Below are 26,704 nucleotides of genomic sequence, written 5' to 3' on the forward strand. Positions count from 1 at the left end.
TCACTCAACCCAAAGTTGTTGTTGCTGGGTGCCACACAATCCACTTCAACTCACAGTGACCCCATGTGATAGAGGAGAACTGCTCCACAGAATTTTACAGGCTGTAATCTTTACAGAAGCAGATCGCCTGGTCTTTCTCCTGTGGAGCAACTCGGTGAGTTTGAACCACCAACCTTTTGGTTAGCAGCGTAGTGCTTAACCACATGTGGCACCAGGGCTCCTTAACCCAAACTTATCTTTTGTATATTACCACAATACCTCCTATTCTATAGTACTAGTTATTGATTTAAGGATATCCTCACCAACACCGGACAAGAGTTAAGACCATTCTCCAAAAAGAAAGACTTAAATCTGTAAGAAAGTGCAGCCTTCTCTTGTCTAAGGTAACAGGCTCAAAGGCTCTTTAACACTTACCGAATATTGTTTTTTAGCCTTTTGGTGCAATGGGGGCATCGAAAAGATGTGGCAACCTTAGGGAAATTTGTGAGCTGGGCTACTTTGCCACCATCCCGTCCATAGTAGAAGTCATCTACTAGCATAATGAGCTTGGTCTGGACTGCATCACCCACATTTTCATTTGGCTCTGATACTTTGGTAGGTGGTGACAGAGCAGGAATAGGCGTAGAAGAGGGTGTGGAAGCAACAGGAGCTGTTTTCTCAGGGGACGGGGGCTTTGCTGTTGATGGGACGCTGGGTTCTGAATCCAAAGACTTTCCTTTCTTCAAGTATTCAACCATTTCTGGACAACAATACTATAAAGACACAGAACACCTGATCATTTTGGTTATCCTGAGAGCTAGGTTCTGCTAACTTCCCAACTTCACTAATTTCTTTTGGCAACAGTTTGGTTTTAGGCATTCCTATCCAGTTTTCGCCCTTCAGTTTTTCACACTGTATCCAGGTTTCACTCCTTTTCTAGTAAACACCTGACCTTGTACTTCTTTTTCCTACCTATCTTAGACGCCCTTAACACTTACTAATGTAATGTGGCTCTGAACTTCCTGGCAGGAATAATACACAATCTTTGCATCTGGAGTAATACCAAAAAATAAAAAAGCTGGAAGTGGGACTTGGGTAGGATCTCCTGATTTATTCAGTGACAGGATAAACAGAAAGTGAACTGAGGCCAGCTTGGTTGAGTTCTTAAGATCTAACACCTGTCTTCCTGTGCAGTTTCAAAATCGACCACAGCTAAGGAAGGCCACACATGTTCTAATCTGTTTGAGGGTCTTTTAAACGTGTTCCATCATATCCCAAACTGCGTAACTGTTTTCTAACAGGCCAAAACAGAGACAACCCTTTAAAAAGCTTCCAAGTCATTTTAGAGCCCCTGGCTGCCAAGTTCCCTATACTGAAGGAGGTATACAGAGTGCTAACTTAAGCTGGATCCTCAGCACAGCAATATCACTTACACACATATGACCTCTCAAAGCTTCAGTAATACGGAACTGAGCGTTACACCGTGGACAGGTTTTCCGTCCACCATCCTGGAGATCAAACACTGGAATGGGAGAGGTCACTGAAAGAAGTGAGAAGCATTGATAAGATTAGTGAGATGATACTGAAAAAAGGTTACTGATCTTCTAGAAGAAGATTAAACGCTTCCTGAGAGGTATATCAAGGGGTGGGCAAACTACTGCCTGCTGGCCAAATCCAGCCAGCCACCTGTTTCTGTATGACCCACAAACTAGCAATGGTTTTTCCATTTTTAAGTAACTGAAATAAAATCAAAAGAAGAATAAAGTTTTGTGACATGTGACAATTACGAAAAATTAAAATTTCAGAGCCCACAAATGAAATTTTTGTGGAGGACAACCATGTTCATTTGTTTACTTATCATCTATGGCTGCTTTCGCACCATAATGGCAGAGCTGAGTAGCTGTGACTGAGGCAATATGGTGCACAAAACCTAACATATTTACTATCTGGCATTCTACCAAAAAAGTTTGTCAACCCCTGCTCTAGGCCACTGAAAACCCTCATCCTCCTATTTTTCTCTACCTGAAAACCTCTTTATCAACTCCCAACTTTAAAACCTTGTTCAAAACACCACCTCCTCCATGAGGACATCCTTGATGATCCTACCTGTCTCTGATCAATCAATCCATTACAGTAACACCCAAAGCATAATTCCACACAGAATTCCTTACAGCTGAATTCACTTCAATTTTTCACCAAGTAGTTACCCCTCTACTACACTAAAGCCTTCTGTGAAGACTGATGCAACTATATCCTATTTTACTCCTGTACTTCAGAGTATACTATACCCACTGCCGTCGAGTCGATTCCGACTCATAGCGACCCTATAAAACAGAGTAGAACTGCCCCATAGAGTTTCCAAGGAGCGCCTGGCGGATTCAAACTGCTCAACTCTTGGTTAGCAGCTGTAGCACTTAACCACTACGCCACCAGGGTTTCCTACTTCAGAGTACAGAGTTCTAATACAACAATATTTTATTAATGTTTTTGAATGACTGGCTGCTCAGGGTCTCCTGGGTACCTTTCATTGAAGACTCAGGTCCGCTGGTTCTTTGAGAGCCATGAGCTGGGCTGTTGTTGGATACCACCATTGGCCCAGGACTCTGGCCCAGGGAAGGGATGGTGTTAAGGGTATTCACCAGTTTGGCTACTTCATTGCTATTTTCACCTGTAACCCCAGGCCGCTTGACAGTGACAAAGCTGGCAATGCTCACTGCAGGTGGAGAGGGGAAGGAGGGAGCTATGTTGGCCAAGTGGTAATCATCTGTTCTCCGCCCACCACCCATCCCAGCTTTGCCATCTCTTCCTCCCAAACCTCACCTAGCTTGGGATTTGGGGTCTGGTTGGACTGGCCTGGAGGCTGAACAGCTAGTTGCCCCAGTGAGGTTGGCTGTGTGGCGGTGGGAGTGGTGGAGGTGCTGGGAGTGGACTTTGTCTGCTGCGACTGGGACTGCGGGACGGTGCTTCGAATGGTCAGAGTGGCTGGGATGACTGTGGTGAAGGTGTTGGTGGTAGGCCGCACAGGCATTGTGGAGCCTGGTCTCACTGGGGTCATCTGAGAGAACACTTGTGGGACTCCAACCGTCGGCTTAACAAACTGGGTACCTGGGGCTTCAAACGACAGACAAAGAGAAGTACCAAGTCTTGGTCAATGAGCTCCCCTATAACATGTTCTCCCTGACTTTACTGAAAATACTGAAATAGGAAAAAATTCCTTCTCCAAACTGGTGACCACCAGATGTTACCAAGAGCAGTATAGATTCTAAAGTCTACGAAAGCAACAGCTGTCCAAGCAGATAAAATAAATTAATACAAAATAACCTAGGTAACCAGCTCTACACATGTTAAATTGAAAAAGATTCCCATCAATTCCTCCCAAATCATCTTACCACACTGCCTTTTCTATTCCAACAACACAATCAGGAGTAGCTTGATGTCGGTATTAGAAGAGAAACGATGGGTAGAGAATAGGAGGCAGTATGGGTGTTTATCAGCCAAAGGGCAGACTTAGTCCTGATAAAAGGAATCTTTCTTCCTCAGTACACTAAAGCGCTCTTCTATCGTCTCATGTAAACTCAAATAGACGACTGACTATGTCATTCTGCTAGGATGTCCCAAAGGAGTGTGTCTCCTGGCTCAGCTGTAGACAATTCCACTGAGAAATATTTAAGAAATACCAGAACTTGATATGGTAAGTTGATCAGACTGAAGGTCAAAAAAGCCCTATGAGCCCTGAGAACAAAAACAAAAAACTTAAGAAGACAAGCTACAGAGGTATCTTTACAAACAACTATCTTAAGATACCTTTTTTGGGCCTGAATCGTAGTAAATTCACCGATACAAAATAAAGAACTAAGGAGAAGGCACAAGATTTTTAAAAATTATCTTTCAATTCCATTAAAAAAAAAAAAAAAATACTATCTGGTCACTGGCAATATTTATCCACAAAGGCTATGTAATTCGTTTAGTTTATAGCCAAAATCTATGCTATAAAATTCAAGCAAAATAAAGTTTATAGTCCCACCGTGTGAGTAAACTTACAAGGAATATAGAACTTGGGTGTTGCAATAATATTCCTTCAGGAAAACAAACTTAATAGCTGGCTGAAACACTGGATACACAAAAAATGACTAAATAAACTCTGATTCACTATCTCAGGAAGGGGGATGAAAAGCTAAAAATAATAATAAATCAAACTACAATCCTGGCCAAAGGTTAAAAACACTTTTTTTTTTTTTAATTTGGTCTTGAATCAGTAAGATTTTTATATTTTCTTTAAGTACATTTTTAAAGAGACCTAGAGTATTTTGAAATGATTTAAAAACAAATCTTTTGGATGCCATTTTATTCCAAATGGCTAGATATTTCTCCTTACCTGGGACTAGAGTAATTGGTCTAACCGTTTGGCCTTGCTGTACGTTCAGCACAATCCCAACCTGATTCATTGCATTTTGTACAGGCCGCACATTCCTGACAGGAAATCCCTGCATTAAAAAGCAAAATGATCTTTAACATGGAAACCAACTAACACTAGCAGAGACTGCGGTATGACCTACACCCAAACAAACATTCCCACTCTTTTTAATAGTCCTCTCTCTAGAGTTAGAATTTTTAAAATGGCTGAGATGGGGAAGTTTAGAAAAAATTTTACATTTTGAGTGACAAAACACAAAAACTGTAGAACAAGCTTTGGTACATATGAGCAAAAACGAAAACCTAATTCTTGTCATAAGTGAACCTCAGCAAAGCAGCAAAAAAAAAGACATAGTATTTGGGTATTCTCTGGAGTGATTCAATGTATAATCAATCCTAAGAAATTGTTTCTGAAATCCACTTCAAAGACCATAAACTTCTGGCAAATTTACAATAGAACAGTTTATAACTCATGAAGCCACAGCCTTTACATTCCATATTCAGAATTTGGCTTTCAACTTCAATTTACCACATTAAATATCAGAGAAACACCTTCCTTCTCTTCTAAACATCTCCACACACTTCATCCGTTTCATCCATGTATCTCCAAAAGTCAACTAACTACTGTGTTAAGAAAAAACAGCTCAAGCAAAGGGTGCAAAGCCTTCAGGGCTAAGTGTTAAGGCTTCCTATTCTAAGCTTTCCCACTAATTTGTGCCCAGACTGCAATCAAATCACTTAATCACCCTCCTAAAAGACATGAGGAGGAAATTACTCAGTCATGACGCTATACTGAGCTTTCTACAAACACCAGCATCAAAATACAGAACAGCAAACAAGAAAGCCAGGTCAAAAGACAGACCTTAAGACCATTTCTAATGATGCCAAGGACCCTGTCTACATCACTGCCTCAAAAGGTTCACATTCTTTTCCTCTTTCTCTATCAAATCCAGAAATCCCCTCAGAGTCCTAACTCACCTGTGTAGTGATGAATATTGGTTGTGAGGCCACAGAGGAACTAGTCACATGATTGGCATTCTGCATGACCTGGACAGGCCTCAATACTGGCTGGGTAACCATTGTGCCCAGACCTGGGGCTGGATTCTGGGTCAGGATGAGCGGCTGTCCACCTTGCTGGACCAAAGGATTGCCAGCTAAAGGATGAAAGGAAGAAGAAAATAAAAAGGAATGTAAGGAAAAAAAACTCATATTTCATAAAAACGTTATGGTCTTAGAAAAGAATTGGTATCCCAGGTATCAAGATATCCAAGATTGTCACTCACCTCAGATTAAATGTCACCAACCTCATCAAAATTTAAGCTTCACCCATATCTACAACTAATAGAAAAACCTCTCACCCATATGTCTTAAATAGTGATGAAAGGCACATTAGAACTTCTGTGTGGCTATCCCCTCGACTCTGATGATCTAAGTGACCACAATGACTCCCCAACACCCAAATAAGCAGATGAAAAGAACACACAAGTCCTTTTTCCATTTTAACTAGGTAAAAATCTATTCTGTCAGAGTGTAATTTGTTAACTGATCCATCTTCATCTTTTTAAAAAGGGAATCTTCATCAACAAACATTAATTCAGCAACTACACAGAATCTAAAGAACAGTATGTACCTCTTCTCAGTGAGTCAAATCTGAGAAATGCAACCAATTTTCTAAACAATCATTGTCTTTTTATAGGTACGGGAATACACAAACTGACAGGCTACCTTCTATGACACCAGGGCTAATAAAGAGAAGATCTGGTAAAAAACTAACTGATACCAAGTGAAGACTATGTGACTTCAGAAGATAAATAATTCATTCATGAATAACTATTAATCAACTAGGCTAAGTGTTATTGAAATAGTTTAAATTCTTCTCATTTGTGAGTAAAAATTAATTATATGTTTTTTAGTTCTTTATTTCACTACATTTGGTTAAAAAATCATTAGTACCAAAATCCTTGATTTACAAAGAATACTCAAAGCCAGACAGCAAATTTCAGAGAGCTAATATACCTCAACTTTTTAGCCCAAATCACCAGAGTGGGATGGACCCCTCTGAACTGTATGCTCTATTTGACAGAGAGTCACACTGCAGTTAGCTACAAAGCTAGACTACTAAAGAGCGAGGATATAGGTGGTTCATTCATGAGCCAACAGTGGTTCATCCCACACTCCCAGAAACTGAGCCTCAGAAGAGGGCTAGGCCCTCACAGTTATTGGGCCAGCAGACTAGCGATTATAGAGGTCCACAGTTAAACAAAAATTCCAACAAGTTCTATCTATGTTAATTATATAGACAATTTATTGACCATATATTTTTTTAATTTTAAATGTTTTATTATACAAAAGTTCCAACATACATAAAAATGGAATTCTATAATGAATCCCAATGTACATCACCCTGCTTCAATAATTATCAACTTACGGCCAATCCTGTTTCATCTATACCTACTACCCACTTACCCCTCCCATATCATTTTGAGACAAGTTCCAGGTCATGTATCTTCACCTGTAAATATTTCAGCATGTATCTTTAAAATAAAAACCCAAAATCACAACACCATTATCACACCTAAAAAATATAACCGTTCTCTAATCTCAAATACCCAGTCAGAGCTCAAATGTACAGCTATTATTTTTTTAAAGAGTTCGTGATTTCTGCATTCTTATTAAATCTTTCCTCAAAGAAATTCTGACAATTCAAAAGGTCTTACAAGGTTCTATTTCCAGAGGATGAAAGAGGCAATCAGAATTCCAGGGCTTAAAAAAGACTCTAGAAGAATTATTCAACCAATCTTCTGTCTCTAAGTTTGCTCTCAAATGAACTACTAGGTACCTCCAGTTACAAACTGATTCAATAGGGAAGAACATTCAGCAGTTTCTCTCACAATATGTTGTTTGTTTTACAAATGTAAAGGTTTAATTTTCCCTACGTTCTTTTAAGTTTACTTTAAAAAAGACGTTCTTTTAAGTTTACTTTAAAAAAGAAAGCCCAGCTGACTTTGAGTCAATTCTGACTCATGGTAACCCCGCCGTGTCAGGGTAGAGCTCTGCTCCATAGGGTTTTCAACAGCTGTGATCTTTTGAAAGGACATCATCACACCTTTCTTCCAAGGTGCCTCTTTTATACCCTGAAAACCCAGGGATAAGACGGCTAAATCCAGTAAGAGTTGAAAATCATCATCAGTAATATAGTAAGAAATTTACAACATTAAATTCACATTGTCGAACAGCCGGTTTATTTCATTTCATGATGTTTCTTTTCAGTAAAATATGTGAGCAGCCAGACTACAGGAATAATTTCTAAAAGCTGAGTAGTAGATTCTGAAGAACATAAAAAATAGGAGAAACATTCCAATTTCATTCCTGATACTTTCTTTAAAAAAACAAACAACAAAAGCAGCTTTACTGAGATATAATCCATGTAGCATACAATTTACCGATTTAAAGAGTAAAATTCAGTGCTTTTTGGTATATTCACAAGGCTCTGCAACCATCACCACTATCTCATATCACATTTTCATCACCCCAAAAAGAAACCCATACCCACTAACACTCATTCTCCATTCTCCTCTTTCCACAGCCCCTAGCAATCACTGATCTACTTTCATTTCTGGATTTGCCTATTCTGAGAATCTCATATAAATGGATTCATACAGAATGTGGCCTTTTATATATGGCTTTTTTCATTAAGCATAATTTCTTAAAGGCTGATCCATGTTGTAGCATGTCTTAGTACTTCATTCCTTGTTTTTCCCCTAAATTGTGGTAAAGAAATATATATAACAAAACATTTGTCACTTAAAACAATTTTCACATGTACAATTCAGTGTCACTGATTCCATTCATCACGTTGTGCAAACATTACTACCCTTCTCCAAATTATCCCACTACCGTAACAGAAACTCAGTGTCCCCTTAGCAATGACTTTCTCTCTTCCCCTCCCCTTCCCATCCCTGGTAACCACTAAGAAGCCTGGTCACTATACACTTGCCCGTTTCACATAAGTGGGATCATACAATATTTGTCCTTCTGTGACTGATTTCACTCAACATAATGCTTTCAATGTGCATCCATGTTGTAGCATGTATCAGGACTGAATTTCTCTTTATGGCTGGGTAGTATTCCATTGTATGTATACACATTTTATTTATCCATTCATCTGTTGGTGGACAGTTGTTTCCACCTCTTGGCTATTGTGAATAGTGCTGTAATGAACACTGGTGTACAGGTTTCTGTTTGCATTCCTGCTTTCAATTCTTTTGAGATATACCTAGGACTGGGTCTGCTGGTTCATATGGTAGTTCTATGCTATCTTTTTGAAACACCACTAAACTGTTTTCCATAGCGGCCGTATGATTTTGCATTCCCATCAGCAATGGATAAGGGTTCCAAATTTTCCACATCCTTGCCAACACATGCTATTTTCTGAGTTTTTTTGATCATAGCTATCCAAGTGAGTATGAAGTGGTATCTTGTTGTGGTTTTGATTTGCATCCCTCTGATGACTAACGACTAAGAAACGGTTCCATATTTTTACCAACTGCTACCCTCCCCTCCATGGAATAACACAGGACAAAACTGTGTTTTCCGCCTTGTTCCCATTCATTTCTTTAAAATTATCTTTATCTTAATTATATTTTAACTTTTGATCCATATAAAATGTTACATCATCTCTATTAGCCTAGAACAAGAGAGGAAGAAAGAGAATCAGAAATAGGCGGATATGGAATGTGTGGCTAACTGCCTCCATGAACACTTGCTTCCTTTGCCTTGAGACCAGAAGTACTGGACAGTGCCTGGCTACCGTTACTGAACATTTTGATCGAAGATTCCACAGAATTACCCTGATCAAAAAGAAGAAAGTGCAAAACATAATTTCAAATTCTCATGGACTCTAGACTTCCTGGGGCCACAAAGGTTGGATGAACCCTTGAAACTATTGCCCTGAGATAACCTTTAAACCTTAAACCAAAAATATCCCCTGAACTTTTCTTAAAACCAAACAACAGTTTATAGCCTAACTAGTAAAAAACGTCTGCCTTGAGTATTATGCTCTTTTAAGAACTATCGATACGGGGTCAAACTGAAAACAACAATTCAAAAGATTAGATAGGAACCTTGCGGGCCGTGAATTTACGTTAATGGGGGAGGAACAACTCAGAAAAGGAGGGTGAGAATGGTCACACAAGTCGAAGAATGTAATCAATGTCACGAAATGGTACATGGAGAAACTGTTGAATTCGTGTTATGTTTTGCTGTATATATTCTCAAAAGAAATAAAATTATATATAAAAAATAAAAATAAAATGTACACAAAGTTTAAAGTATAATAAACAACACTCTTAAAACTACCACCCAGCTTAGAAGTGGACCATTATTAACACTATTTTCTTTGCTAACCCCTTGTCACACTCGCAGAAGGAGTCATTCTCTTGAATTTGTGATTTTCATTCCCTTACTTTTTTAAAAACTAGTTTTATACATTTTTTCAATGAACAATATATATTTTAGTTGTACTTGTTTTTGAGTTCATTAAATAGGTATATCCATAACATACTTAGTCATTTTTATTGAACATGACATGTCTAAGACTGATCCACATGTTTGTGTGTAGCTGTAATTTGCTCATTTTCAGTTATGTAATATCCCATTGTGTGTGCCCATCATTATTTAATAATCTACTCTCTGGTCTATGATCATTTGGGTCTTTTTTTTGCTACTCCAAATATGCTATGAGAATTCTTACACACATCTCTAAGTTCTACCAATAAGAAGAGCTGGGTTGTAGCATATGCACGTCTGCCTTTGCAAAATAATACAAAACCGTTTTCCAGAGTGGTTGTTAATACTTTATTTCCATTAGCAGTACTGATCTATCGGCAGTGCTGACATCCTCTCCCACACCTGAAACTACCAGACTGCTTCATTTCTGGCCAATCTCATACATATAAAATGGTATCTCATTGCAGTCTTAATTTGCATTTCACTGATTCCCAATGAGGTTGTGCATTTTTTCACATGGGTCACTGCCCATACATGTTTCCTGTTTTGAGAAATTCCTGTCCACGCCTTTTGTCCATTTTCCTCTTGAATTGCTTATCCTTTTACTACAGATTCCTGGATACTAATTCTTTCTATAGTTGCAAATATCTTCTGCTGGTTTGTCTTTTCCCATTTTTTGACCATGTCTTTAATGTAGTTCTATGTATTAATCTTATCCTTTATGGGTTGTTCTTTTATGTACTTGGTTTAAGAAATCTTTCCCTATTCTGAGTCCATAAAATTCTTTTCATATTTCATTCTAAAGGTTTTAAACTTTTGCTTTTAATATTTAAGTCTTTATTCCATTTGGAACTATTTTTGTGTATGTATGAAGCAGGGAACCATTTTTTCCCATATAATTGTCCCAGCACTGTTTATGGCCTAGTCCTTTCTTTCACCAGTGATTTGCAATGCCATCTTTGTCATGTATCAAGGTTCCATATGTGTGTTGGTGTTTTAGGACTCTTGTTTTGACAAAAGTAAGATGTCAATTTCACACATATGCTTCATGAGTCTCAATGCCTGAAAGAGCAGAAACTGTATACTCACTCACCACTGTACAACAATGCCTTGCTCTTGGCACACATTGGGCACTCAAAGATATGTGCTACACAAACAGATACTCCTAGTAAGATTCTATGCTTTTTGAAGGCAAGACCCATGTCTCTTACACTTCTTTAATGTATCATCACAAAACCTAATATATGAACACACAGTATGAATGTGAAATATGTTCAAGTGAATTGAAAAGAAAATCCCTTATCTTTCCTTCACAGATCTGGAGGTCACACAGTTCAGTATTTTAATAATTACTACTGAAATTTCAAAGCGTGGTCCTAGTATTTTAACAATTACCACTGAAATTTCAAATCATGACCCAACTACTCCCTAATCTACTTTACTTATGTATGACACATACAAAACAAGCAGATACTCAAAGGAGAAAGGCCACATATCAACATGACATGGGTGGAGAGTTAAAAAGCTTCATAGAAAAGTGGTTTTTAAACGTTCCTTAAGAGTAAAGGAAATGATTTGGTGAAGAGGGCAAGGAAAATGCCTGACCCAGCAATCCCACTTCTAAGACTTTATACTACAAATAATAATGCCTGAGGATGTTCCCTACAGCACTATTTGTAATTATAAAAAAGTTGGGCTCTAGTAAATGTCAAACAATAGAAAAATGCATACATAAATGGTTATACCCGAAAATCAGAACACCATAAACTTCTAATGGAAATACAAACTGGTACAATATTTCTGGGTGGCCATTTAACAATATCAATCAAAATCCTTAAAAACTGTAATGTCCTTTGATACAACAATAGAACGTTTAAGGATGTCTTCCCGGAACTAATTAAGGATGTGAGAAAAGACAGATACCGAGAGATTTATTCTAGCTCAACACCCTCTTACAATCAAATACTGGGAAATACAATCAGTCATCAAAAATGTTAAAGGTAAATATTTATAAAAACGGGAAGACAGTCACTATATACTAAGAAAAAAAAGCCAGCGAAAAGTACAATCCCATTTTGTAAACAGTAAATCACTCCAGAGTACAAAGAAGTATATAAAAAGTACATATACAGTAAAACTTGCAAAAGCCAGAACCTGTGTAAGGTGGAAACCTATCAAAGAAGGAAAACTAAAATATTTTCCACCAAAATCAGTGGTAGGAAAGTGGTAGGGCTGCACACTGTCAGAGGGGGAAAACTTGTGAGACCTGGAAAAACAAGGCAGTCCCATCAAGTTCTGGCTCTCACAGGTTTCACTGTATATACAGAATAAAAGTTAAAAATAGTACAGTAAAACCTGTGAGAGCCAGAACTCGCTGGGACTACCTCGCCTTTCTAGGTTTCCAAGTTTTCTGCCTTTGACAGGGTATATGGGGTCTTAACACTTTTCTATCGCTCTCTATTAAGAATCCTACCTCATAAACACCCAGAAGTGTTCCTTTTTGATTTTATAAGCCTAGAAAAGAAACTAAACCATTTTTTATGACTTGCATGTTTATTCAAATTATGTACAGATATTTTCATACACTATTCAAACAAAGATATGGGTATAAAGTTCACTTTTTAATAAAAATACCTAACGTCAGCTGCTTAGTTTGTTTTGGTTTTTTGATGAAATTATTAAAAGAAATTTCTAAGTCCATAGCCTTATCAAAAAACTCTTGGTCTCCTTTAACTTTTCCAAATTCCTTCAAAGCCTTTATATAGCTGAAAACTTGTGTTTGACTTAAAGGCTCAGGTTCTTCTAACGGTAGGTCTTCATCATCTTCATCATCGTCATTAGATTTTGAGTCTATAATTTCTTGCAGGTTTATATCGTCCATTTCTGTGGCAATTTCTTTGTCGATATCAACATAAGTTGCAGCACTGACCCTATTTTCTGGAACACCACTATAAATGTCATCTATTGCATCCTGAATCTGCACAATATTATCAGGCTCGATAACTGTTTCGTTTTGTATACTGTCACCACTGTCAAACAAGAAACCGCAGTTCTTAAAGCATTGTCTTATGGTTTCTTCCTTAATCATTTTGATTGATCGCTTAAGAAATGAAATTGTATCAAGGACATCAATTTTCCCTGAAATCTCTGATACCACCTTGTGCATCTCAATGTTGGCAATCACTTTTTGAAGCAATAGCTTCCTGTAGTTTACTTTAATATTTTGGATAATGCCATTATCGAGAGGTTGTAGGACTGAAGTTGTGGATTGTGGGAAAAAAATTAATTTAATATTGGACAGCGGCAGTGACCGATGACAACTAGCATTGTCAACAAACAAAAGAATGCTTCGATTTTGTTTTTTCATGCTACTATTGAGTTTATTTAAAAACTCTTCATAAATATCTCCTGTCATCCAAGCATTTTTATTCCATTTCCATTCTACCGAAAGCTGATTAATTTCGATATTCCTGAAACACCGAGGTTTCTCGCTCTTTCCAATTACCCATGGTTTCTCAAACGTCCCATCTGCAAACGTGGTCAAGAGGATGGTAAGCCGCTCTTTTGAAAACTGACCCCATGAGCATTTTTCCCCCTTCATTTTCAGGGTCCCATTAGGCATTGCCCTATAAAATAGAGCAGTCTCATCGGCATTTGCAATGTCTTTAGGATCATATCCCCTTATGATCTCTTTTAATTTTGTGAACCAGTTTTGAACAAGATCTTTGTCAACCTCATTTGACTTCCTACAAGCTACACTGCAAGAGATTCCATGTTTTCTTTTGAAGCTCTGAAGCCACCCATTAGATGCTGAGAATCCATCAACGTTTAAAAGCTTCGCTGTTTCCTTCGCCTTTGCTTGCAGGATAGGTCCTGAAATAGGAACATTTTTGGCGGAGGCTTGAAGAAACCACTCAAAAACAGATTTGTTGATTTCTGCGTAATTTCCATCCCTTTCTTTCTTGACGTTTACGTTGGTGCTGCTCATGTATTTTTCAATTATTTTATCCTTTTCTTTCATAATTGAGTAAATTTGCGTCTTGCCACACTTGAACTTAATTACAGCTTCCTTGACGGTCTTTTTCTCTTCAGTAATCATTCTGACAACGTCAAACTTTTCTTTCAGAGATAAATTTCTCACTCTCTTGTCCGTGGCTGTGAAGGAATAAGCTTTTTTAAAAAAGGAAACAAAAAAGGAAATAAGTTCTAATAAAAATTAAGGAATTTATGATCTTATCTTCTAGAAAACGTGAATATCTCTAAAAAAAAGGAAAAAAGAAAACTATCAACATCATATGATAAAGTTAGTACCCTTCAGTAAAATATTTAAGGGAAAAAAAACCATGTGAGAAGAATGTTTTTGCTTTTGTACACACTGAATGTGTTAAGTGAGGAAATGCTTCTCTATTTTTTGGGCAAAATAAGAAATTTGGAAGGGAAGAATTTCAAGGATATGAAGGAGTGGATTTTGAAAACTGTAATGATGTGTCAAAATCACAAATAGCTAAAGTGAAAATTAAAAGTTAAAGATAAGGAGGGGAGTAAAACCCCTCAAAACCTGTTGCCATCAAGTCGATTCTGACTCACAGCCACCCTACAGGACAGAGTAGAACCGCCCCCATAGGGTTTCCAAGCAGCAGGTGATGGATTCGAACTGCCCACCTTTTGGTTACCAGCCTTAGTTAGCTCTTAACCACTGTACCACCAAGGCTCCAAGGCAAAGAAAAAGAGTGCTTTGCTAGATTTTAATGCAAAAATAGGAATTTATTAGTATCTCTTACCTTCGTCCAAACTTATGGATATTGTTCTCTGCTGGAAAAGATTTACAGGCAAAAAAAAAAAAAAAAGGAAGAAAAACAAAAACTAACACAAAGAAAAAATGTAAAGAATAGACAGACTTAGAGAACAGCAGCGATGCACGGTACGCGCTCACACAAAGTAACAATGCAAAAGGAAGTGGAAGACTGAGCCTTCATCTCTGATTCTTGTACTTCTTGGAACTATTGCTGGCTTTCCCATCTGCACTTCCTCACATTCGGATTGCGATACCAACAATTTTCTGATTCTGTCCGCATCTTGCAGGTTCCGGCCTTCAGAGAATATTTATCAGGCTAAAGTAATTGTTTCAGTGGAAAATATTTGAGTTTTCCTTCTCTGACAGGTTTCCACCTTACAAAAGTTCCGGCTTTAGCAGATTTTACTGTAATTATATCCAAGTGGTGGGATAACAGTTTAATCTTTTTTCCTTCCTTTTGACTTTTCCTAGTTTCTAATTTATCTACAATGCACTTATTGTTCTTGTATTAATTAAGCTATTTTACTCTCAAAGGAAGTAAAGTCCCTTACAGCAATGCAATGATTCTATGAAGGTGCCTACTCTAGTCAGGAGTCTTGAGACATAACTGCCAATAATTCATCTTCAGAATGTAGAACCAGAAATGAAATGAAAACCAATAGGACACAGCCTCTCTGGTCAATAAATACACTAAAGGCATGAGGACTATTTTGCCATTTTCTTCAGGTGGACAACCCTATCCTGTCTTCCACACCAAGGGACCAATAACTAAATGAATCTGCCAGAGAAAATAAAGAACAAAGCTACCCTGGGAAAGTTCTTACCAAACTAGTAAGGCTCTTCCAATCAAAACAAAAACAAAAAAGCCAGATCTTTTTTAATAGTCAGGAACTTTAGGTATCCATTTTTTCTCCCAGAAATCACCAGCAGTAAGAATCTTGCCGCCATCTGACCTGAACCACCAGCAACAATTCAGCCCTGACTCAGAGGGAACAGCAGCACCTACTGAATAGCTACCCTGTCAGGGAGTCATTAAGAAGGTCACTCTCTGACTAGCAGAAGTCATAATAGCACCTAATCAATAACGGGTACACCTGACCCTAAAACCTTTTTTATTCTCTCACCCCTCTAGCCCAGGAAGAATTTCCCAATAATCCCACTTACCATTGTTGTTGGCAATTAGTGTGACAAGAGTCTTCTTGGCACTGTCGCTGTTCTGTGCCCCACTGCTACTAACGGTGGTAGATGTAGAGAGGTGCCCAGCAACAGAAGCATGGGCAGCGATGGGCACTGGAGCCGAGGCTGGCTGCTGGCTCACAGAAACTGTGGGGAAGGGGAGGCACAGTCACTTGGGAGACAGGGACAGATGATACCAAAGGACACTGCTCTAATCTTCCCTTTCCATCCTGTTGTCTCTTTAGGCAAAGTTTCCTGTTTTATTCATAAATCTAACTGTTCTTCTGGCTTCTCCTCCTACATGTCCCTCATTCTACCATTTAGACACAATCCGTTCTTCGTCTCACATTTCCTGGTTAAGTTAAATCACAAGACCAATGAACCAGGATTTTAATGTTTTGCTTATATAGCACTAACAAACCTCTAGGACTCAAAGATTTATTAACATCGCCACAACTGATATTCATAACCATATAAACTAAGCCATCCACGAGACCCTGAACTGTGTACTGTTTCAGCCTAAACCAATGCCGTCTTCAGGTCTCAAGGCAGAGAAGACAAGAAAAAAGAGAGCAGGTGGTACAATTAGGTGGAGGGGCTTCCACCCCCACTTTCTGAAGTTAGGGCAATCTAGAATTTGACCTGGCAACATCGCCTTTAAAAAAGAGAAGCTAACAAGCCTAAATTTATTGGCTGTCCATCGGGCAAACACAAAGCAATATTCTGTTCAGCTCAAGTTCATGATGGAAAAAAAGAGCTCTGGGAAACTGTTTTTTGACGGGGTACATAAATGAGTGCTGAGACACACCACCATTTCACATTCTTGCTCATACATCCTTTGGGAAGAGTACTGCCGGATGTTTGATCAACACTGGTTAAGCCCATCTTTCAGTCTTTTTAATGAGTTAAAACCAATGTTTCTAGCTTTGCAGATGAGGAAATTGAGGCATTTACAGGCTAGAGCACTGAAAGGAAAGTAGCACCAGCGCCACGATGAGATATCCCTGGATTCTTAAAGTTCCTCCCCACCTCATACTTTCTTAACCAAAAGGCCATTCAGGTCAATGTAAACATGGCATAGGTTCACAACAAGATCAAAAGAGTTCTTTGATAGTTACCAGGGAGGGGAGGGGTAGGGAGGGGAAGTCACTAACTAGACACTAGACAAGTCTTAACTTTGGTGAAGGGAAAGGCAATACACAATATAGGGAAAATAACACAACTTGACCAAGGCAAAGGAGAAAAACTCAATGAAAAAAAAAAGAGGCAACCACAGGAAATAATATTAACATGTACAACCCTACAACAACAGTAAAAACTAACAACAGGTTACAAGCAGATACATGGGTAGATATGTACGCTGAATAGCAGAAGGAAGGCGTATGAGTAAACCCACATACATATACAGGTTAGGCTGTGGATATTTTTACATACATATTTGTTTGTACAGCATGTATATTCATATATAGAGCCCAAAGGGGACAGTAACAGAAGCTTCATGGACACATCCAAACTCCGTGACGGACTGAATTACTGGGCTGAGGGCTGGGGACCATGGTCTCAGGGGACATCTTGCTCAATTGCCATAACATAGTTTATAAAGAAAATGTTCTACATCCTACTTGTGGTGAGTAGCATCTGGGTCTTAAAAGCTTGTGAGTGGCCATCTAAGATACACCTATTAGTCCTCTCCCGTCTGGAGCAAAAGATAATGAAGAAAACCAAGACACAAGAAACAATTAGTCCAAAGGACTAACGGACCACGTGAACCACAGCCTCCACCAACCTGAGCCCAGAAGAACTAGATGATGCCCAACTAGCACCACCAATCATTCCGAATGAGACCACAATAGAAGGTCCCGGAAAGAGCAGGAGAAAAATGTAGAACAAAATTCAAATTTACAAAAAAGACCACGCTGGTCTGACACAGACTGGAGGAACCCCCTAGACTATGGCCCCCAGACACCCTTCTAACTCAGAAGTGAAGCCACTCCCATAGTCCACCTTTCAGTCAAATATCAGACAGGCCTATAAAACAAATGATAACACCCATGATGAACATGCTCCTTAGATCAATCAAGTATACGAGACCAAATGGGCAACACTTGCCCAAAAAGCAAAGAAGAGAAGGCAGGAAGGGGCAGGAAAACCAGACGAATGGAAATGGGGATCCCAGGGTGGAAAGTCGGAGAGTGCTGACACATTGCCGGCATTACAATTAATGTCACAAAACAATCCGTGTTTAAATTTTTTAACGAGAAACTAATTTGCTCTGTAAACTTTCACCTAAAGCACAATAAAATGTTAAAAAAAAAAAAGATCAAAAAACCTTTTGTTACCTGTAGTTTTGTCCACCGAATTATAATCTTCAACTACAGAGTCCTCAATAACATCACTGATCTTCTGCCATGGCTCCAACTCCTCCTCCTCACATTCCATAAACAGGTCGGTGTCTGCCATGCTGTAAGAAAAGAAAAATAAGATAGTGACCTAGGAACGGGGGAAATAGTTTCATGCAAAATATAGGTTCAGATACTTGAATCCACTGGTAACCTATCCCTTTTTTGCTCCCTTTTCCCACACTCCACCATTTCCCCTTTCTTCCCCCAATTTCCAGGGGTCCAAAACCACAGCTTTTATTGTTAAATATTAGAATCCCTTCCACAAAAAATTATTCAATAATTAGAATTAAAAATTTTATGAAAGTTTAATTTATAACACCTAGGGCTGCGACTAGAATGAAGTGAGTGTGGGGTGAAATCATGCAATCTCAGGGTCAGATCCTGTTGATTCAAAACGGGTATTTCGTTCATCATGAATTTTTTTGTATTAGCATTTATCTTTTTTAAATGTTGTACAAAAATTGTATTTATCTTGATTACTTGAGCCTTTTCACACTCTTGCGGTGAGTGCCTCACTTGACGTGCCCTAACACCAGCCCTATTACTGCTCCGTACTTCTAGGAAATTCTAGAGGATACTCCATGATTCTGGGGTCTTCTTTTTAATTTGAAAACACTGCCTAAGTTACATACTTCTTTTAAAAATAAAGTTTTTGCAAATGCAAACAAAGAACCATTGCTATTCTGCCTTCCAAATTAGCTGACTATGGGTCAGTTTGTCTTGGAATGGTAAAAGCATTACTGCTCAATGATCAAACAGATTTTAATGCAAAGGCTCTCAATAATTTTTTTACGATGCTCTCACGAAAAACAAAAAACTAGCTGTTCTGTTTATTAATCAAAAAACCAAACCCAAGCTGTCGAGCTGATTCCGACTCACAGCAACACTACAGGACAGAGTAAAACTGCCCCACAGGGCTCCCAAGGCTGTAATATTTACAGAAGCAGACTGCCACATCGTTCTCCTGCGGAGCGGCTGGTGGGTTCAAACTGCTGACCTTTCTGTAGCAGCCAAGCACTTAACCACTGCACCACCAACCCAGACCAGTGCCGTCGAGTCAATTCCGACTCACAGTCACCCTACAGGACAGAGTAGAACTGCCCCATAGAGTTTCCAAGGAGCGCCTGGCGGATCTGAACTGCCGAGCCTTGGGTTAGCAGCATAGCACTTAACCACTGCGCCGCCAGCATTTCCTCTGCACCACCAGGGCTCCTATTAAGTAGCTAAGTCTACACCACTTGACGATAGTAGTTTGTATGATGTCCAACAGATGGTGCCGTTTCCCCTGAAAATTTAAACTATCCTGCAATGCCCCAGTGAGTTGACTATAGCCAGGTGCAGTTTCAGAACCCCAGTTTTAATGAGTGAAGTGTTTAACTTGATTCTAACTGCTCTCTATTTTGATTATTTTTATCTTTCCAAACCAAAACCACAAAGAGGAAGGAGTAGTAAAGAAAGAAAAAGATCAAAGGGAGCAATTTAAATTCTCTTAGTTTCATATTTAATTTCTGTATATGCAAAACAATGCTAGCCATAAACTGAATTAAGAAAAAATCCACACCACAGGCATTCTTTGAGCCAAAGACCACTCAACACAACATCCTTGTATTTTCCAGTCTAAAAACAACCCAGTGCGGTCGAGTTGATTCCGACTCAAAGTGACCCTATAGTAGAACTAGCTCCGTTAAAAAGATGACATTCTAAACATTTTTTTCTAACTACTTAATTTGATCCCATTGTTCCTTGCAGTGCAACCTTCTTAGAGCTTATGGCCAACAGATAATTAATGGATAAATATCAAACACCCACCAGAATGTGGAATATAAATTGTGGATAAGATCTGCAGATGGTTTTCAAGGACCTTCTTTCAGCCCTGCTCAGCTGCAAGCAAACTCCATACATATGCTAAGCAATCTGTGGACAGCCTATCTGAATGCAAATTGTGGTTTTCAATGTCATGCCTGTGGATATTATTTTAATAAACCCAGCGCCACCGAGTCGAGTCGGTTTTCCGCATTATTTTAATAGTACATCCAAAAGGTTGGTGTTTGCAGTGCAATGAGTTTCTTATATATGGCCCTTCTGGTCCTGGGTTTATAATTCTGCAGAAAATAACTGGTTGGGCTGAAGAGGCCCCTGAGATTGGTCTATTTTACACACCCTGAAGGGACTGGACAGTCTGCTATGCAAACAAGATATGTAAAACCACCCAAAAGGATTAAGTGGGGGGGTGGGGTGGTGGTAGTGTCGGTCAATTACCGAACAAATTAAGTGACTGGCCTACCAAGGGGACTGGTGGGAGGGTCATGACTTGAAATTCACAAGAGGTAGGCCAATCCCACAGAGGTTGAGGGAGGCCTCACTAACATCAACAGGAGCCTGGAACAGAGTGCTTCATTTGGACCTGGAGTCCCTGCAGTGACAACATCCTAGACACAGAAGAGAGAAAGCTGTTAACACTGGGTATGGCGTGAAACGGCTAGAGAACAGTGGCAACCACAACAGAGCCCTGCAACAGAGAAAAGGTGGCAGCAGCAGTACCAGTGGTGGGAGCCAGGAGATCTGCACGAGGAAGCTCAGTGGGCTTGTTGACCCATGAAGCAAGAGAGAGAGCTGTGCTTGAGCCTTTGGGCAGGAGGCTCAAAGGTGCAGTGGGGTGCCTCCAGGCACTTTGTGGTAGAGGTAAAGAGCTGTAACACTAGTGGTAGCAGGGAAGAGGCTGAGAAGGTACTGCCAAAGAAAGGCCACCTGCCTGAAGGCATGGCTGAGAAGCTGCGCCGCTTCTTGGTTGGAAGCTGTCCTGACTGAAGAGCTATATCCTGTCTCCTGAGTTGTATCCTGTTACTTAAAGCTGATCCCGATCCTGAGTTGTTGCCTGTTACTTCCCTCCCCTAATAAACCACATAATCATGAATATGCTGTGAATTTTGTGTGGCTATTGTAACAAATTATTGAACACAGCAGGTAAGTAGAGAGTGGGGAAGACGGCTGGTATGAGAAAGGGTGAAAAAATTAAGAGTAGAGGTATGTGTCTGACTACCTCATAGGAATCAGCTTTGTGCTGATGGTGATTATCTCTCCTCCCTGTGAATTTAAATGGCTTCTGTCACTGCTAGAACTCAGTCTTTCATCAAGTATTTACAATATTTTAAGAGACTGGATTCTTTGCTATGTTTTATTTTGTGAAACAAATTTTAACAATACTAAAAGTTTCTTCAATCTGACCATAAAAGTCAAATTATGTCCCTCTTCCCACAAAAAAGGTACTCTAAAAAATGGAAAAGCTGGAAAGGGTAGATCTGGAAAGATGGCAAAGAAAGATGTTTATGTCCTGACTACCTTTTACCAAGTACGAAAAATAACTCTTCTGGGGTATAAGTTCTGCCAAGACAACCATGTAAATCAAAAGATTCAGACTGGAAAGAGAAACCCAACTTAACAGAAAATATTCATGTTTTTACAGTGACAATATGGCTTGTCAACTCAGAAAAATAGTAAGTCTGCTGACTGAGCATATTTTATAGACTTATACCCAAAACATCTCTGAAACACACTGAAACCAAGTTTTCAAACACTTAGTCCTCCATTCTGATCTAGACTCTTTATTTCAGATGTGATCGTTCCTTTCACTTCAGCTTCTACAGCTCAGGGTCAAAAAATTAGTTCTATTGAAAAGATGAGCCATTCCACAAGAGATAAAACAAAACAAAGAAAAAAAAAAGAAACCCAATGCTCTGGAGTCAATTCCAACCCAAATCGACCCTACAGGACAAAGTAGAACTGCCTCACACTATTTCCAAGGAGTGGCTGGTAGATTCGAACTGCTGACCTTCTGGTTAGCAACCAAGCTCTTAACCACTGTACCACCACAGCTCCAGATAACAACCTAAATATTTGGCAAACATTAAAAATAAAAAATGCAAATTCAGCATCCTTCTTGTAGTTTTCCAGTTATCAAGAAGTATCTCCGTTAACACAATGAAATGCTGTATTTAGTATTTCTACCAAGATGCTCAATTAAAAAAAAAAAAAAATTCTTTTGAGTGGTCCGTGGCATCGTCACCTTTCAAATATTTTCAATCAAAGAGGAAAGGAGTTATTAAATATTCAGTATTAAAATGTACAGATCTTCCCAAACTATTATTCTAGTCAGGTTTTAACCTCTTCCCACTAAACCTCCCCCTCCTCACCTATCAGTTTGTCACACTGGCTGCTTGCATGTTTCTATGATGCTGGAAGCTGTGCTACCAGTATTTCCAAAACCAGCAGGGTCACACGGTGGATAGGTTTTAGCGGCGCTTCCCAGACTAAGAGTCTAGAAAGGAAGGCCTGGAGATGTACTCCTGAAAGTTAGTCAATGAAAACCTATAGATCACAACAGAACATTGTGTGACTTGCTTGCTCTGGACATGTCATCAAGAGGAATCAACTGCTGGAGGGCATCATGTTTGGTGAAGCAGAGGGCCAGTGAGAGGGAGGGAGGCCCCTGGCGAGATGGACTGGCACAATAACCTCAGTGATGGACTTGAACATGCCAGCAATCGTGAGGATGACACAGGTCTGGGCGATGTTTCATTCTGTTGTACATAAGGTTGCCATGAATTTGAGTCAACTTGACAACAGCTATCTACCTATTAAAATTAACATAATTTCTCATATGGAAAAAATAAAGTGCTTCTCTTTTCTCTTCCCTATTATTCTGCTATAAAAAAAAACAGATGTACTCACAGGCCTGGATAATTCTCACATTTAAAAAAAAAAGTTGAAATTCGATCTTTACTTGATTCGAATTTCAGGGACATTTTAACTTCCTTTCAAAACTTGCCAGGTAAAAACATGTATTTAAAAAATTAAAGGCCAGCACATAAGGAACACAGACAAGGAATATAGCTGCTTCACCAAGAGGAAAACTTAGGGCAGTAAATTAGAGAATCATACTGGAACCACATAAAATGGAAAACTTTCATCACACTACAACCATGAGTCTCTGAATCAAGGTTGCAGCGATTCCTTTTCTTTTTAAATGAGATATAACTTCTTTTTCACTTTATTATGGAAAATTTTAGTACAAAAGTAGTCAAACATGTATCTATCACCCAGCTTCAAAAATTACCAAAAGGGTGAGGTTGCACAATGCTTACTTTAAGTGCTGTCAATAAGTTGAACACCTGTAAAAAGTTGGACTGGCAAAAGCTGTGAGACAGACATGTTTATATCGACAGGAAAAAAAAAAAAAAGAGTAGCTGCTGAGGCTGCTTATGTACAACCCAATATCTCATGGAATCTGGTTCTTTCTCGAGGTTTAGGGTCCTGGTTTCCTAGGACATCCCAGGTAATTGGCCTAATAACATGTTTAATGCTTCTGCTCTACCTCTTTTGTTGCATAGTGCCTGGGGTCTTAAAAGCTTGCAAGCGACATTCCGAGGCACAACAGCTGGTCTCTATTTGCCTAGGGCAACAGAGGAGAAAGGAACATCAGAAACAGGAGGAGGAAATGGAGTGTGCTGGTAACCGCCTCCACCAACGACTGCCTTCTTTGCCATGAGACCAGAAGTGGATGGCGCCTGGCTACCATTACTGAACATGTTGATCAAAGATTCAAAAGAAGAATTCTGATCAAAAGGAAGAAAATGCAGAACAGAGTATCAAATCCTCATGGACTCCGGACTTTCTGGAGCCATGTAGGATAGATGAGCCTCTGAAACTACTGCCCTGAAGTATCTTTAAACCTTAACACAAAAACATTCCCTTAAGTCTTAAAACCAAACAATAGTTTAGCTTAACTTGTAAAAAATACCTGCCTTGAGCATTATGCTCTTTTAAGAACTATCCATATGGGATCAAATTGACAAAGCAGCTTGAAAGATTAGTTAGGAACCTTAGGGTGCAGCAAGTCTTTGTTAACAGGGGAGGAACAACTCAGAAAAGGAGAGCAAAGGATGGAATCAATGTCACTGAATTGTACATGTAGGAACTGTTGAATTGGTGTTATGTATATTCTCAACAACAACAAAAAACTTAATTACCAACTCAAAACTTGCTTCATTTCTAAGCCTCCACCCTCATTATTTTGAAGCAAATCCCTAACATCATATTCATAATTATTTTGGTATATAGCTCTAAAAGAAGTGCCTGGGTGAGGCAGGTGGCTTGCAAATGGCTGTTAACTTATAGTTGGTGGTTTGAACCCACCCAGAAACTCCGTGGAAGAAAAGCCTGGCAAACTGCTTCCATAAAGATTACAGCCAAGAAGGCCCTAGCTATTCTGTAACTATGGGGTCACTGTGAGTTGGGGGCCAACTCAACGGCAGCTAACAGCTCTAAAAGGACTCAAAAAGATCACAGTACCATCACATGCCTAAAAAACAATAATCCCTTAATAAGAAATATCTAATCAATGTTCAAATTTCAAATTCTCTCAAATATCATACTTTTTAAAAGTATGTTTGAATTAGGGTCTGAATAAGGTCCACACATTGTGATTATTTGATAAATTTCTTAAAATCTACAGATCCTCCATCTTCCCTGCCCCCTCCCGCCCCAATTTATTTGTTGAAGAACCAGGTCCCTTCCTGTAGCTTCCTATAGTCTAGATGTCACTGACTACATGCCCATAGTATTTAACATGTTCCCCTGTACTCTATTTCCTGAAAACTGATAGCTGGATCTAGAAGCCTGATTAGATATGGGTTTAACTTTTTTTCTTTCAAGACTACTTCTTCTTAGGGAGTGGTGTATTCTTTCATCAGGAGGCATGCTCAAATGCCCGGATCCAGTAACTCATTAGGAATGAAAAATTGGTGATCCTCTAAATCTAGCATTCCTTCTTCATTTATTAGCTGGAACACTTCTATAAAAACAAAACAAATCCAAAAAACCAAACAACTTCCCTGTATCTCCCATCTGGTTACCCGCTGGTGCAGTTCACACAGAAAAAGTCAATTTATCCTGCCCTTGATTCTGTCCTGCTTGATCTTTCTCTTTATTTACTAGTTTTCAAAACAATAAGCTGATTCAGTAGCATTCCCCGAAGTGACCAATAAACTTTTTCTTAAACTATCATTAAGATATCACAAATATAAACATATTCAATGCATTTTAATCCACTGCAGTTATCTTCACTGATACTCAAAATGTCCTATTTTGCCTACTGGGAACTTTTTCAGTTGGCCGAGTCCTTCTGACAGAACCCTAGTGACGTTTGATAAAATCCTTGCTATCTGATAAAAGATACTCCAGGTTCATCGCATATATTTCCTGCCCCAGGCCTATAATTAGCCATTTCTCTAAGAAATCCTGTTTCTTTTGGTGGGAAACGACATTCCAAGACCACAACCTAGATGGCAAGGACCCTTCTGCTCATTTTAAATATGAAATTGCCTCCATACTAACCCCCAACTATTAGTAAGCTATCATGAATTTTGCTCCTAAGTCACATAACAGAAAAATTTCACAACCACAAGCAGCATGTCTTAGAAACTTAAAAAAATGTTTTTTTTTCCTGAAATTTTTATTTGAGATGTTTCAGTCTTGAGAGTACTTATAGTTCTTAAACATAAAGTTAGAAAATTTCAAGGTCAATATAAGGAGAAAATCATAGATTAACACAAAGAGGACACAGTTTAATCAAGGCTTTTTGCAAGTAACTAATTTTTTTGATGGAAATTTCAACTTGAATGACACACAATATAAAAAATTAACTACCTGCCCAGGAACAAAGACAAGAAGCCAGGAAGGGACAGGAAAACTAGAACTGGGGTAGAAAGGGATAGGGGGAGAGTGCTAACACAATACGGACTGCAGCCAATGCCATGAAACAATCTGCATATAAATTTTTGAATGAGAAACTAATTTGCTCTGTAAACTTCCACCTAAATCACAATAAAAAATTAACTGCCACTGTTGCTCGTACAAGCTCTTACAAGTCTAATGAGAAGCTGATTCTTTTAAGACTGTCTTCTTGAATGCCAGGATATACACAGATCACCTCAGAGGTCTCAAATTTCTGAACTATTCCTAACAAAAATGTATCTACAGCACAGAGCTAAGTAAGAATCTTTTTCAAGCTAGCTGGGGGCGGGGGGGGGGGGCTGTTACATAAAGCAAAAGGCCTACACCTTGATTTTAAAATCAACAGTTCATTTCTGCCTTCAACAAAATTTCCAATAAAGCTAAAATCTCATCATATTCCAGTGTTCTCCATCACCTACCGGGCATAGCCCAAGCTATGCATCTGCAGAAAAGGACTTGGATTCAACAGCTATGTGTAGCTTAAGGGAAACCTATGGCTTACTGCAAAACAAGTTCATAACAAGTGCATTAAGGAATCTTCACACAAGTCAGTGGATTTTCTCTAACTCAGTGGTAGTACTCAAACGGGGAGAATTCCTCCCACCCAAGGTACATTTTGGCAATGCTTGGAGACACTTTT

At 39.0% G+C, this 26,704-nt stretch overlaps 1 protein-coding gene across 6 annotated transcripts in view; it reads right to left on the reverse strand.

Moving 5' to 3' along the window:
• POGZ (pogo transposable element derived with ZNF domain) overlaps positions 1 to 26,704 on the reverse strand; it is a 53,862-nt gene that overhangs the window by 15,823 nt on the left and 11,335 nt on the right. For 2 of the 6 annotated variants that reach the window (XM_049880472.1, XM_049880468.1), the window contains exons 2-9: positions 18,211 to 18,332; positions 15,860 to 16,018; positions 5,371 to 5,546; positions 4,355 to 4,463; positions 2,800 to 3,090; positions 2,501 to 2,719; positions 1,413 to 1,519; positions 415 to 752 (exon numbers count right to left, since the gene is read on the reverse strand). In XM_049880472.1, coding sequence (XP_049736429.1) covers positions 415 to 752; positions 1,413 to 1,519; positions 2,501 to 2,719; positions 2,800 to 3,090; positions 4,355 to 4,463; positions 5,371 to 5,546; positions 15,860 to 16,018; positions 18,211 to 18,331 — 1,520 coding nt within the window. In that variant the 5' untranslated portion in view covers position 18,332. The other 4 variants (XM_049880473.1, XM_049880474.1, XM_049880471.1 and 1 more) reach the window with 4 other exon arrangements.

The sequence above is a fragment of the Elephas maximus genome, chromosome 3 (assembly GCF_024166365.1).
Source record: "Elephas maximus indicus isolate mEleMax1 chromosome 3, mEleMax1 primary haplotype, whole genome shotgun sequence".
In the NCBI taxonomy this organism is placed as follows: Eukaryota; Metazoa; Chordata; class Mammalia; order Proboscidea; family Elephantidae; genus Elephas; species Elephas maximus.